Source organism: Diaphorina citri, unplaced genomic scaffold, assembly GCF_000475195.1.
Source record: "Diaphorina citri unplaced genomic scaffold, Diaci psyllid genome assembly version 1.1 scaffold986, whole genome shotgun sequence".
NCBI classification, from domain to species: domain Eukaryota; kingdom Metazoa; phylum Arthropoda; class Insecta; order Hemiptera; family Psyllidae; genus Diaphorina; species Diaphorina citri.
Window position 1 is genome coordinate 34,556 of NW_007378417.1, and position 14,290 is coordinate 48,845.

General features: G+C 40.2%; 2 protein-coding genes and 2 long non-coding RNA genes across 4 annotated transcripts in view; 1 reads left to right on the forward strand and 3 right to left on the reverse strand.

The window, feature by feature from the left end:
* Positions 1-1,141: 1,141 nt before the first annotated feature.
* Positions 1,142-1,907, reverse strand: LOC103513560 (troponin I-like). Its single transcript, XM_008478402.3, has one exon. The coding sequence runs from the start codon at positions 1,905-1,907 to the stop codon at positions 1,476-1,478; it is 432 nt and encodes a 143-aa protein (XP_008476624.1). The 3' UTR covers positions 1,142-1,475.
* Positions 1,908-3,399: 1,492 nt separating this feature from the next.
* Positions 3,400-3,967, forward strand: LOC113469202. Its single transcript, XR_003392692.1, has 2 exons — positions 3,400-3,547; positions 3,746-3,967. It is a non-coding gene; the product is annotated as an uncharacterized LOC113469202 (long non-coding RNA).
* A 1,768-nt stretch (positions 3,968-5,735) lies between these two features.
* The window catches only part of LOC103513553 (esterase FE4-like), a 10,520-nt gene continuing 1,965 nt past the window's right edge, over positions 5,736-14,290 (reverse strand). The window contains exons 3-12 of the mRNA XM_008478392.3: positions 12,779-12,928; positions 12,335-12,441; positions 11,470-11,513; positions 10,906-11,123; positions 10,808-10,832; positions 10,303-10,435; positions 8,753-8,966; positions 7,858-8,194; positions 7,138-7,343; positions 5,736-6,223 (exon numbers count right to left, since the gene is read on the reverse strand). Of these exons, the coding sequence (XP_008476614.2) occupies positions 5,906-6,223; positions 7,138-7,343; positions 7,858-8,194; positions 8,753-8,966; positions 10,303-10,435; positions 10,808-10,832; positions 10,906-11,123; positions 11,470-11,513; positions 12,335-12,441; positions 12,779-12,928 (1,752 nt within the window). The 3' untranslated portion in view covers positions 5,736-5,905. The remainder of the gene's footprint in view (positions 6,224-7,137; positions 7,344-7,857; positions 8,195-8,752; positions 8,967-10,302; positions 10,436-10,807; positions 10,833-10,905; positions 11,124-11,469; positions 11,514-12,334; positions 12,442-12,778; positions 12,929-14,290) is intronic.
* LOC113469203 lies at positions 13,180-13,931 on the reverse strand. The gene is made up of 2 exons (XR_003392693.1): positions 13,525-13,931; positions 13,180-13,483 (listed from the first exon to the last, which is right to left on the reverse strand). It is a non-coding gene; the product is annotated as an uncharacterized LOC113469203 (long non-coding RNA).

A 14,290-nucleotide genomic window follows, 5' to 3' on the forward strand; every position in this document is an offset into this window, starting at 1 on the left:
TTAGTTAGTTCTAATTTCTATGTTTTCTTCTCTTCTAGGTTCTTCTTCTAACTTTTAGATTAGAGGTATGTTATGTCTGGAAAAATCCGGTTCGGTTTGGATTATAAGAAAGAAATATAAAACAAACCAAATGAGCTGTAACATTTTGCCGATTCTTTTGGTCTGACTGGTGCTGGTGTGTCTTCCTATTGGCTTTTGAACAGTTAGTCTAACTTTAATGTATGTAATTTGGCAAAAAAGCTCAATACAATGGAAATTTGCTCATCTGATTCGGGGCTCAATCGGGCTTTTGGGAAGAATACCTTTCATCACAGGGACCGATTTTTGTAAGGTCTAAAGTTTACTGAATTTGATCATTGGATAATGCAGTGATACCATCAAAATTGTGAAAGAGGCTCTAAGCTTCATTAGCAATATTTCGAGATTTATCAAATCAGAACTGAGAAGACCATGAACTTCAAAAGTGCACTCCACCTGTCACAAAATTTCCACTTCACAGCACCTGATATAATGGTTGTGTAATGTTTTAAAAGGGTTTTCTCCTGTAACACTATGACGTCTGGACTTTTGCAAAGCGCAAAGTTTTTCATACAACCCGATTACGCAGACCTTGCCTGAGGTTTAATTTGTGCTTGCACCAATTATGTTCGTTTATTAGTTCCTTGCAGTCTAGTGTTAATCGTTATTGTCACATTAGTGTTAATTTGTACTCTTACCGTCACTTGGTCTCCGGACAGGAAATCTCTTTCATTTGAGAATCTTGGTCTAAATCTGTATCCTTTCATTTACTTTCTCTTTAATCAATTAACAATCAACCTCCCACTGGTACAAATGATTGTTACTCCTACGTGAAATATACTAGGACCGTTTTTCTAGGGCCTAACCTACAGAGGTTATTGAACTGATGACAATAGAATAGATCAGTTCGTTTGAAACTTTGAATTCCTCAGTCAGTTTAAGAAATATCTGGAGTCCCTTTTCCATGATCAACTCTTTTATTGGACCATTGGTAACATCTCTAAAAAAATTGGTATTGGTGTGTAGTTGTGTACAGTATAGGTAAATTAATTAATTTTGTCTTATTACGAATGTAATACCTACATAAATATTGTTAAAGGTGACACAAATAAAACAAGAACGCTTGTTATAGACTTAATATTAGAACTTATATTATTTATACATTATAAAATAAATAAGACACTTTTACAAAAAGTTCAAGGTACGGTCAGGTAGGTAAGTGGTAAATTTTGTTTGAGGGAATTTTGGAATTCTGCGGCCCCAATTTTTGGAATTTGCACCCCCATCAATGGGTTCCCCCGGACCCTATCTTGCTGAAATTTAGGTCGTGAGTGAGGTAGGTACTTACAGGTGTGAGGCGGTAGGTAGGTAGACTTGCAATTCACAGACCGGTAAGTGAACAAGAGCACAAGGAGATATAAATTTAAATAAATAAAGATATACAACGAGGACACAGGTTAAGATTCTTCTTCCTTTCCTTTGTCTCCTCCTACTTTGGTCCACTCGGGTTTCTTCTCCTTCTCCTCTTCCTCCAAGGTGAACTCCTTCTTCTTCACAACCTTCAATTGGTTACGGAAGTTAAACTCAGCAGCCTTCTTCTGGAGCTTGGCGAACTTGTTCTCGTATTTGGAAACTTTCTTGAGGGTAGGTTTGATGAATTTACCACGGAGGTCATTGACCTGGGCATTCAGTTCAGTGATCTCAGCTTCCTTCACACGGAAGATAATCTCCAGATCGTACTTCTCACTTTCTAGTTTGAAAGCTCTGTCCCAGAGTTCCTTCAGGATCTTGTTAACAGTGGCTTCATCAGCATTGGTCCAGTCCTTGTGTGTTCCACATCTTTGTTCAATCACTCTTCTTCTCTCTGCTGCCTTTCTCTCTTTAAACATAATAAAAGATCTAAACTGAACATAGAAGTTTTTTTTTCGAAACCAATAACTAAAATCTGATTATCATCATATCATCACTATCGCCTTACAAGACCTAGCGATGGGTAGAGATGCTATTGGTGTCAGCCATATCGCTGGTTCGAACATATATGTGACAATGTGACTCATCACTTCATCATTAGACTTCGCGGCCAAGAAATACACATGAGAAATACATCGCATATGTACGTAATAAGGGATAGGTTTTCCTGAACTGGACGTGGGAGGAAAGAGAGGAAGATCAAAGTTAAGGTGGAGAAATGAAGTTTACGAGGATTTAAGAGAAAGGGGATGGAGAGGAGAGGAAGCAGTGAATATACTGGATAGAGGATTGTGAAGGTAGGGATTAAAAGAGGGAAATGCCGACCCCAAATGAAATAGGGAAAATGGCAAAGTGAAAGAAGAGGAAGAAGAAGATCCAAGCGAATTCCAAGCCATAGACTGAGAGTTCGACTCTTCACTTCAACTGAAAAGACACAAATTAATTTTCACGTCAGCATAGGGAATTCATTTCTTTGGGACAAAAATACAGAAAAGGGCCGAGGTCATTTCTTCTTTTTTTTTATGTTTTGGTGTTTATCGCATTCTGCTGGCAGAATTCCAATTCGGTTCTACTCGGATTTGTAAATTCTCAGTTAACATGTTGAGAAATTCAGAGCTCATCCCATTGTTCTCTAATCAGTATAAACTATAAAATATGAGACGATACTCAGTTGTATGCCCGGGTCTACAGTCTCAGTTTAAACTTGGTTTAAGTTAAACTGCAGCTTTCTCTTGAAGGAATTTTTCAATAATTTTAAATGTTGGTTAAAAAATATTAGTCAATCAGATTTTTTAGAGGTTTGATAGAGGGAACTGTGACAGCCAAGGTTTTATCGCCACGAAATCGAAGAGAAAACGAAGTTGAACTCTTTTGACTTATAGTTACAATGCCATTTTGTTCGAATGAGTTTAGGGAAATGGTCTTTTGAGTAACTGTTCAAACTTCAAATAGAGAGCTTTCCGCCATTTGTTTGAACATTTTAATTCTTCTTTTGTCCTTCTTCATGAGAATACAAATTCCTGCTACACATATTCATCATATAGGCGTTCCCTCTTCCTTGATTTTTTTAAATTATACAGTTCATCATACAAAATAGCTGTTTCTACGATTTCTACCCCTTAATTTTCATCTTGACAGTTTAACATACTAAATAACTAGAATGCTCTCTCAAGGTTTCTATTGGGATCCTTGAAAATGCCTCCCTTGGTTGAGTGTGTATGTCAAGGGAACTAGAGAGAGGTACCAAAGCCACGCCTACATACATATGAAGTACCTATATTATATATATGTAATCATATAGTTATTTAGGTACATAATAATTCTATTGTGATGCTTGCTCTGTATTGGGGACCTCCAATGTAGTGAGATAAGGGAGAGAGAGAGAGAGCGAAAGAGAGAGAGAGAAAGTAATTATTAATCTATAGGTATGAATAAAATTTTACTTTTGCCTGTACATTGCTTTGAATGGGTGAAATTTCAATTATCTCCTGACTCTTTAGGCAGGGCCATATTGGGAGCATTGCCTCTAAAGTACATCACTGTTTGGACCCTGATAGAGGTTGCTGACAAAAAACAAATTTTGTATGAAGTCAAAAAGAGACTGTATTGGCGTTGTTCTACAAACACAGGTAAGTAGTGTCAAATGAGAAAATCACATGCCTTGACTGGGATCGAACCCATGTTCTTCTGCTTACCAGACAAAGTCAACTATCAATCAGACTCGGATCAAAGCCTTCTGCTTTGGACCCTGATAGAGGTTGCTGATAAAAAATAAATTTTGTATAAAGTCAAAAAGAGGCTGTACTGGCGTTGTTCTACAAACACAGGTAAGTAGTGTCAAATGAGAAAACCACATGCCTTGACTGGGATCGAACCCATGTTCTTCTGCTTACCAGACAAAGTCAACTATCAATCAGACTCGGATCAAAGCCTTCTGCTTTCATCTTCAGCTTGACAGCTTGGACTGGCACACCAAACTGAACCATTTTGAAGAACCGTTTCAACTCTTCAGGAACTTCCTTCGGCTGGCTGCTATCAGTTACGTTGGACTGGCTTTGTTCTTGGTTTGAATAGGTATCTAAATATGAAAATAACTTTTACTCTTCACTGGTTTTTCGAAATATTACCAGTGAAGAGTAAAAGTTATTTTCATATTTAGATACCTATTTAAAATGAACCTTCACAAAGTTACTGAGTCTACCATCAATATGTTATATCTCAGTTAAATGGTTTGAAAATATTTCGAATCTCTTAACTTCGCGTCACTTTGTTTTGGCCACAAACCTAGTTAGCTTGGAGGGTATCGGCCTGTCTTGTAAGCTCGAGGTGATTCCCGTCCGAGGCGGACAGATAAGGTTCGTTCTTGGAACGGCTGGTTTTCTACTATCCTTGTCCTTCTTCTCTCTTCGAGTTCGGGACCTCAGTTGTTACAGTTCCCTCCATTTTTTTTTTTTTTTTTTTTATATTTATTTCCGTTCACCACAGCCTTATACTTCACGGTATCCAAGTCCTATGAATACCACACGGTTCGGCAGAGCCTGCTCTTTAATCCTAGATAGAAAATTACATTGTAGCATGAATCTTGAGGGGCTCACAGTGATTTTACGAAAAAATGGGTGTCACCCTCTAGAAATGCACGCCGTCCCCTGGGAAGCGGTACTGTGCATCTCTAGAGATGCACGCCGTCCTTAATGTGTTAAGGTGCATATCCGGTGGAATATGTCACGAATGCAGTGGATATCTGGACGAACCTTCAGTAATTTGCATTGACAAAATTCAGTTCAGGTTGAAGACCCAGGCAAAAATGAGTTGATGTTAAAGCTGTACATAAACTCACTTAAAGACATCGACTGTCTAATAATATGTATTAAATTTACGAGTATTTCGTTCTTTTTCTTATCTACCAGCCTAGTTAGCTTGAAGGATAGTGCGTCTGCCGTGTTGTAATCTCTTGGTCACGGGTTTGATTCCCGCCTGGAGCTAATTTGGAGCGAGGAACGGATAAAGTTCGTTCTCGGAACGGCTGGCTATTACCAGCCTAGTTAGCTTGTAGGATAGTGCGTCTGCCGTGTGGTAATCTCTTGGTCACGGGTTTGATTCCCGCCTGGAGCTAATTTGGAGCGAGGAACGGATAAAGTTCGTTCTCGGAACGGCTGGCTATCTCCTATCCTGTCTTCCTTCTCTCTTCGCTTTCGGGACGTTAAGTCCTTAGCAGTTACAGTTCCCTCTATCAAACCTCTTGAAAAAACTCCTCTTCTTCTTTCCATACTTACATCCGTCATTCCTCGGATATTCTGCTTGTCGACTTTTCGACCTGCCAAGTAGTACTCCCTCAGACTTTCCATGACACGCTGCATGTCCTTCTGCTCGACGTTGTGTTTCAACAGGACTGTGAGGGGGAGATACCGGTCCCAGCGAGCATTCAACTGATTCATTTCTAGCATGTCGTCTGCACACAGCTTTGAAGTCCGAATGGCGCCTGAGAATGAGAAAGTTACACGTTATTATTTTCAAGAGGTTTAGTCAACACATTAATCTGTTTGTGCGCATGCATTTCTGCGCAATTCATGTTTGTGGACTTCACGAAACTCGAGAATCCAGTTCCTTCAGTTTCACTTTCCTACAAACTTATGCTATTTTCAATAAACTAGAGAAAAATCACCTCGTTTCTATCAGAATCCATCAACTCATTGATTTTTTTTTTATATAGCCATATCATCGTATTACTTTATTCAATTATCCAACTGTACCATTCCTGCTCCGTCCTCACACTCAATGAATCTCAACTTCTTCCTCGAACCTCTCACTCTCATTGAAATCGCCCGCACCACCGATATCTCAACTTTCACCTTTAGCCATCCCAACACCCATGAATACGACTTCGCCCACTTTTCACTTAATCTTCTCGCAGTATGTTTCAAAAAACTGCCATACATCTACTCATTGATTGATTGAAAAATATTTCTTTCGTTTGTGTGGTCACGTGAAATTGTTTCGTGAAACGGAGTTTCTCCAGAGTATCACCCAATGTATATTCCAGAGTAACACCCAATGTATATTGCAGAGTAACACCCAATGTATATCCCAGAGTCTCACCTAAAGGTATGGAGCAGTTCCCAAACACCGAAGTCCAGGAGATGGCAGCTTGATAATTGTACATGTAGAAATAGACCGGACCAGAGTAATGTTCAGCCGCTTGCATGACGCAATGATTGATGAGAACGTCAGAGAACATCTGGAAAACACAAGGCAGACGAGGTAGAAAAGTCAGACGGTTTGCTTTAACACATTAAGGACGGCAGCCATTATGCATGAATTACCCTCCTGCCGGCTGAGATTTGTATGGGAGACTCCGGTCACACTCTAGAGATGCACGCCGTCCCCTAGGAAACTGAGTCTATCTAAGTCTATAGAGAAAACTGAGCGTGCATCGTGAGAGACTTGCAGAAATGGGTATCTCACTGCATGGAGATATTTATTTCCGTTCACCACAGCCTTATACTTCACGGTATCCAAGTCCTATGAATACCACACGGTTCGGCAGAGCCTGCTCTTTAATCCTAGATAGAAAATTACATTGTAGCATGAATCTTGAGGGGCTCACAGTGATTTTACGAAAAAATGGGTGTCACCCTCTAGAAATGCACGCCGTCCCCTGGGAAGCGGTACTGTGCATCTCTAGAGATGCACGCCGTCCTTAATGTGTTAAGGTGCATATCCGGTGGAATATGTCACGAATGCAGTGGATATCTGGACGAACCTTCAGTAATTTGCATTGACAAAATTCAGTTCAGGTTGAAGACCCAGGCAAAAATGAGTTGATGTTAAAGCTGTACATAAACTCACTTAAAGACATCGACTGTCTAATAATATGTATTAAATTTACGAGTATTTCGTTCTTTTTCTTATCTACCAGCCTAGTTAGCTTGAAGGATAGTGCGTCTGCCGTGTTGTAATCTCTTGGTCACGGGTTTGATTCCCGCCTGGAGCTAATTTGGAGCGAGGAACGGATAAAGTTCGTTCTCGGAACGGCTGGCTATCTCCTATCCTGTCTTCCTTCTCTCTTCGCTTTCGGGACGTTAAGTCCTTAGCAGTTACAGTTCCCTCTATCAAACCTCTTGAAAAAACTCTTCTTCTTTCCATACTTACATCCGTCATTCCTCGGATATTGTGCTTGTCGACTTTTCGACCTGCCAAGTAGTACTCCCTCAGACTTTCCATGACACGCTGCATGTCCTTCTGCTCGACGTTGTGTTTCAACAGGACTGTGAGGGGGAGATACCGGTCCCAGCGAGCATTCAACTGATTCATTTCTAGCATGTCGTCTGCACACAGCTTTGAAGTCCGAATGGCGCCTGAGAATGAGAAAGTTACACGTTATTATTTTCAAGAGGTTTCATAGAGGGAACTTTATTTTGAAGAGGTTTGAAGTTTTGATAGAGAGAACTGTAACAGCTAAGGTCTTATCGTTCCGAAATCGAAGAGAGAAGACAGACAGGATAGGAGAAAGCCAGCCGAGAAGCCGAGAACGAAAATTATCCGTTCATTATAAAATCCGCCCAGGGCGGTAATCGAACCCGCGGCCTAGCGCTTACTAGGAAGACGCGCTACCAACCAAGCTAACTAGACTAGCAGTTACAAGTTTTGTAGGTAAGTTACTAGTGGTCCGTCCCAAAGAAGTTCAGGAAATCTCAACTCTTATTCGCTGTCAGAGCTGGTTAACTTTTCCTAACATCGCTCTGGGGATTTGACCACCAATCAGATCGTTCTCTTGGACGGTCAAAGCATAACGTTAGGCTAGGCGATAAGTAATGGAAGTCGGTCGATATTCTAATAGGCCAGGCGATAATTTAAATTCCATAAGGTTACCTTCATCCCTGTTATATCCTATGATGAGAGGTATGGAGGGGTCGGTCTGGAGCAGGTAAGGATGCTGACTGATGAATGCCTCATCATGAGGGGGTTCAACCACAGGACCAAATGAGACCAAAGGATCTATTATTATCGAGTCTGAATGTCTGAATAACGAGAATTCGTTGAGTGACTGGTAGAACATACGTATAACACATACAATATGTTCATAAATTGACTCCTCTTGTCCCGAAAGCCAAGAGAGAAGGAAGACAGGATAAGAGAAAGCCGTTCCGATAAGGAACCTCATCTGTTTGGGAAAAGAACCACCCTTGGCGGGATCGAACCCGCGACCTAGCGCTTACAAGGCAGACGCGCTACCCTCCAAGCTAACTAGACTGGGTTACTTAACTTTTGTATATTTGTAAATCGAAAACATTTGTATTTGTATGTATATGAAAAATATTTGTATTTGTATATGAAAAACATTTGTATATTTATGAAAAACAGTCGTATGTATTTGCATATGGGAAACATTAGTATTTCTAGGAAAATGACATAATAATCAATTCCTTTGCATTAGTAAACAACAACAACAGCATTAGTATTTCTATATGAAAAACATTAATTAGTATGAAAAAACACAACAGTCATTAATACAAATTTTGTATTTGGTATATATATGAAAAACATTCCACAAAGGCTTTCTTTATGCTACATGCCTCGCATATCTATCCAATGAGATCAAAGCTCTGTCTTTGCATTTGACTTGGACTTGACTAGTTTATGGAACTTGAAAGGTAGCGAGCTCACAAATTTATGACGCTCCTCGAACGGCTGCTGAAAAACATTCCACAAAGGCTTTCTTTATGCCTCGCATATCCATCCAATGAGATCAAAGCTCTGTCTTTGCATTTGACTTGGACGTCTTTGCATTTGACTTGGACTTGACTAGTTTATGGAACTTGAAAGGTAGCGAGCTCACAAATTTATGACGCTCCTCGAACGGCTGCTCTTCTATAGCGAGTCCATTCTGGTGTATGTGCAGATAAGCCTTGCCAGTCCGGACATCGAACGGGGGCCATATGAATGATGCCGCTTGATAGGGATTCGGAGAAATGGGAACCCTGGAACAAAATGAAAAGGACATTCAAGTGTGGCTGTGAAAATCTCGGTATATTCTCCAAACAAGGAGGAGAAGAAATTTGGTAGTCGTCCGTCCCAAGCTCCCAAGTGAACAATCTGATTGGTGGATCCAGAGCAAGGTTAAGAAAAGGGAACTAGCTCTAAAGGTATATTCATTATCCATACATAGTCGACCGGCCATCGATCGATGTCGACTGAACCGTCTACACTGCCTCGACAACATAGTCACCTCGCGATCCACATTGATCGACGGCCGTCGGCCATGTTTGGACACACCTTAACAGCTAATAAATAATGAGAGGTATGATTTGCGCCAGATATGGCACTTCGCGCATTAAAGGGTTAAACATTCATCGGTCTATTCAGGACGGATGACCTGCCACTTCCGGAGATTTCATTAGAATTTTTTATCTTTTTTTTAAATTTAAGCAAGGGTCTATTTAAGTAAATTGTAATTTATTTTTGAAAATATTGTACCAAATACATGAGACCTTGCTTAGACTGCGGGAGTAAAGGGACTTTTCAGTCTCATTCTGGCAGTAAAAGCAGGGTATATTCTATTCTATTCTAGTTGGACCCGATCCGGCCATGTAAGTCCCCGTCTGTATTCTGAGATCTACATTTCACTGAATCCCTAATAACTTCGTTTCGTACTGTAAGTATCCAATCTCCTAGCTTCGCGAGTGTTGAAAATATGAAATGAAAACAATATTGTTCAGGTTGTAGGTCACACGCAGTTCTAAAAATAGCTCGTCCCAATAATTCTCTTGGTCTGTGTGTCTAAGATTTCTTTCATTTATTTTTTTCATCATTAGTATTACTTGTTTTTTTGTTTCTTTATGGCTTTTAAGCGGCAGGATTCTCTTGAAGGATCTGCAACTCAACCACTGGTCTTTTCTTCCATTGTGAGCCTTTACGGTTTTGGATCCTGAATGTTCCCTGACTTTGTGAGTCCTCTATGTCCCCAGGAACCCATGTTTCGTAGTCTAAAGGTGCTTCTGCAAATGTGAACTACCCATAGAGTCCATACGACCGCGACCAGAGCTTATTTAAAGAATTTTGGTAGGACGAAAAAGAAGAAGTTTTAACAGGGGACATGTTTCGGGCTATGCCGAACGACCTTAGTATAGACACTGATGCTTATAAACTGACCCTAATATTTATGAACAAAATGCTGGCTCTTAAGTTCGTGCTAAGCATAGTCTCAAGGCATTTGATTGGTCAATTTTGACTTGAGACTGATCTAAGAACGATCATTCTTGTTCATAAATACGAGTGTGAGAATGTGTGCCTCGAAAGATCCAGCTTGAAACTTACCCTTTGTCAGCGAAATCTGTCCACAGCTTGACCATGGTTTTGGACGCTTCTAGATCACTGCCTTCTAATTGATGATCAGGGAATAGGGAATCTAAATTGAACAAGTTGATCAATTCATCTGCATGTGCCACCCCTGTAGAGTTCAGAACAAATCAGTTAGTTTTTTTTTTTTTTTTTTTTTGGGGGGGAAAATTTTTTTTTACTACTTAAAAGTAGTAATTTTATTTAGCAATACGTAATAAAATTCACGATATTAGATTGAAATAATAATAATAGTGCTTATTTATGCTGCTCGCATAGGACTAAAAAGTCCCTTCACTCCAGCAGTAGGCTACCACTATGAGGTATTCTGGTCAAAGTCTCAAATAATATTGAGGATAAAATTTCATACCTCGGCTGTGATTGAACCCTGGGAACGGCTGGAAAATCTAGGCGCACTCATCATTTTCATCAAGTAACAAATTTGCCGCAGTTCTACCGCGAAAGTGTTCAAGACATGTTTTACCGCAGATAACAATAGAAGTTTGCCACTGAATCACACCCAAAAAGCTCAATCTAAGGCTTAGGTGTAGGAGCTAAATAGCCCTAAAGGATGTACTAAGCTTCTGCGAAACTTGCCACTGAATCGTTCTTACCTCTAGATTTGGGTGACAGGAGATGGTAGTGTACGCTCGCAGCTCCAGCGCTTTCACCGAAGACCGTGATTGAGTTTGAGTCTCCACCGAATGATTCGATGTTGTCTTTAACCCATTGAAGTGCCAACTGTTGATCTTTCAGACCAAAGTTTCCTGAGAGAGATGGCGTTTCAAAGCTCAAGAATCCTGAAAGAAAAATGGGAGACATTTCTTTTCAATGAGCTACTCGATTTTGTCCTCAATAACGCACAGCTATACAGCAGCCTAGTGGAAGCTTTGTGGCTCTTCTCGCCCATCTGATGAGGGATAAGGCAAGGGATAGGCATTAGAGCTGTAATTTATCCGAATATACGGATTTTATCTGAATCCAAATTTATGTCACAGCTCTGATAGGCATGCTAGAACACAGACATGTAAAGTCTTCAATGCAGCAGATGTTTCATTTTTATCGCTATGTACGAAAGGCAGTGAAACACTTTTATTGAAGTATCTTCAATTGAAGAAAGAGCCCGTCATTTCCAATAGAACATACCTAGTACACCTAATCTGTAGTTCAAATTAACATAGACCACATCCCTGTCCACATTTTTGTTTCCAACCCCCCCTCCCCTCCCTTCTTCTCCTTCCAGTGAAACTCAAGGCAGGGCCTTTCCTAGCATATAAAGGACGGCAGCCATTATGCATGAATTACCCTCCTGCCGGCTGAGATTTGTATGGGAGACTCCGGTCACACTCTAGAGATGCACGCCGGTTCCTTCAGTTTCACTTTCCTACAAGCTTATGCTCCTATTTTCAATAAACTAGAGAAAAATCACCTCGTTTCTATCAGAATCCATCAACTCATTGATTGATTGAAAAATATTTCTTTCGTTTGTGTGGTCACGTGAAATTGTTTCGTGAAACGGAGTTTCTCCAGAGTATCACCCAATGTATATTCCAGAGTAACACCCAATGTATATTGCAGAGTAACACCCAATGTATATCCCAGAGTCTCACCTAAAGGTATGGAGCAGTTCCCAAACACCGAAGTCCAGGAGATGGCAGCTTGATAATTGTACATGTAGAAATAGACCGGACCAGAGTAATGTTCAGCCGCTTGCATGACGCAATGATTGATGAGAACGTCAGAGAACATCTGGAAAACACAAGGCAGACGAGGTAGAAAAGTCAGACGGTTTGCTTTAACACATTAAGGACGGCAGCCATTATGCATGAATTACCCTCCTGCCGGCTGAGATTTGTATGGGAGACTCCGGTCACACTCTAGAGATGCACGCTTTGAGTAGCGACCAGTGGGGGCATTACAAGTGTAAAAAGATTACTGAAATGTGGAAATTGATTCCAAAGGAGGCGGATCTGTAAAATCGAGGTCTGTCAGGCGGTCTGAGTTTGAGTCCCTGTCCATTAGATAGTAAGGTCCATACGTCATATTGCCACTGTCTCCCATTTGGAAAGCGCCGCCATAAATCCAAACCAGAACAGGTAACTTCTTTGTCGGATTTATCTGGGGCAAAAGGAGAAGAAAATGCTAGGTAACCTCCGTGGTCGAATGAGTATCACACTAGGCTTGCATGCCGGAGGTCCCGGGTTCGATTCCCGACAGAGTCGAAGTTTTTTCGGTTCTGTGCTTGGAGTCCGGGGTGCGCTCAGTCTCCTGAGGACAATTGAGTAGCTACTTTAATTGAGTAGCGACCAGTGGCGGCATTACCAGTGTAAAAAGATTACTGAAATGTGGAAATTGATTCCAAAGGAGGCGGATCTGTAAAATCGAGGTCTGTCAGGCGGTCTGAGTTTGAGTAACTGGCCCTGTAGATCCTCAATATTGGGCAATGGGCTCCTACCTCAGGCGTGTGTACATTGAGAAAGAGACAGTTCTCTTCACCCATCGGAATACTATGGAAGCGAGGCACAAGTGTCATTTCCTGCACGCACATAGCTCCTTCTGAAGTAGCATCGAATTCTCCTTCCCAGCCAGGATGAGGCTCTGGGTTCTGAAATGTTTATGAGGAAGTTACTAAGCAAGGTCCACACTTATCACTTATTATCAGAGAAGTTCAGAATATAGCACTTATTTTTCCAAAATGAAAATATGGCACTAAAAAACATGGCAATATGGCACTTATTTTGGGAAAATATGGCATTTATTTTTTCAAAACATGGCAAAATAAGCAATTTTTTAAAAGAATCAGAGGCAAATGTTTTACATTTTTCCTTGGAACGTCAAATAAAAATTGAATTTTCAGCCCATTGTCCAAGCTTCACTCCCATACAGCAGTAAATATTAGAAATTAAAAAGAAGTAGATTGTTTATGTGTATAGTTCTAAGAACGCTTATCTTATCAGTATTAGGTGCATAGGTTTGAGTACCTCTCTAATCTCTGTACCTATTTGTTTTGAACCCGGAATAACAAGAACCCGGAAAAATGTTTATATTTATTTAATTGGTAGGTACCAAATTAACGTAATTTGATGCCCAGGTCAATTAGGTACAAAGTTATCAACTTAGATAAGGGAACCCCTACGGGAACTCAATATTTGGCACCCACCTCAGGAATAAACAGTTGTCTATTCCTATAGGGGCACCCACCTCAGGAATAAAGAAACAGTCGTCTATTCCTATAGGTACCTACATACTTGGAAAGTAGAAAGGTAGGTAGGGGAAGGGTGGGCAAAACGGACACCTTAAGGGAAATTGATTTTTGTATTTTTTATAGCATACGTTTTTGAACCCTTTGAGTTTTCATATGGTAGCACACTAACATTTCTTTCATGTGGTAGCACTTGCTCATGTCTAAACATTCCATATCTGTTATAAAACGCCATCTCCTAGACCTCTACAAAAAACCGTTTTGCCCGCATATGGTGGGCAAAATGGACACGGCCTGTCCATTTTGCCCACCCATAGAATTTTCCAAACAAATGAAATAAAATAAAGGTACAACTTGTTATTATATTAACAAAATGTTTTATAGATACTAGATACCTAGAAGAAGTAAAAAGACTAAACCAAACGCTCAATAGACGCGTACATTTTACCTATCACAGAGCTACAATACAAACTTCCTCACGTGTAAAAACTTAGTTTTTTAGAGTTGCCATTCACAATACGAAATAAAGAATTTAAATACAAGTTATCATCTTAAAATACTCACAGTAAAACGTCACGAATGGAAACCAGACAAAGTCACGAAAGATACATAGTTTTTTCACTATAAAAGATCTTATGGCTTCTTGCCCGTTCTACCTGGTGAAACAATCGGCACCGTTTTCCTGTCTGATGAGTCTAACAGGTAAAACGTGGCGTTGGTGAATTATGTAAGATTTTCAACAAAAAAAAAAATAAAAAATACACT

Bases quoted from the DNA above. Each gene is read 5' to 3' on its own strand.
- LOC103513560 (XM_008478402.3), bottom strand. From the start codon at position 1,907: ATGTTTAAAGAGAGAAAGGCAGCAGAGAGAAGAAGAGTGATTGAACAA.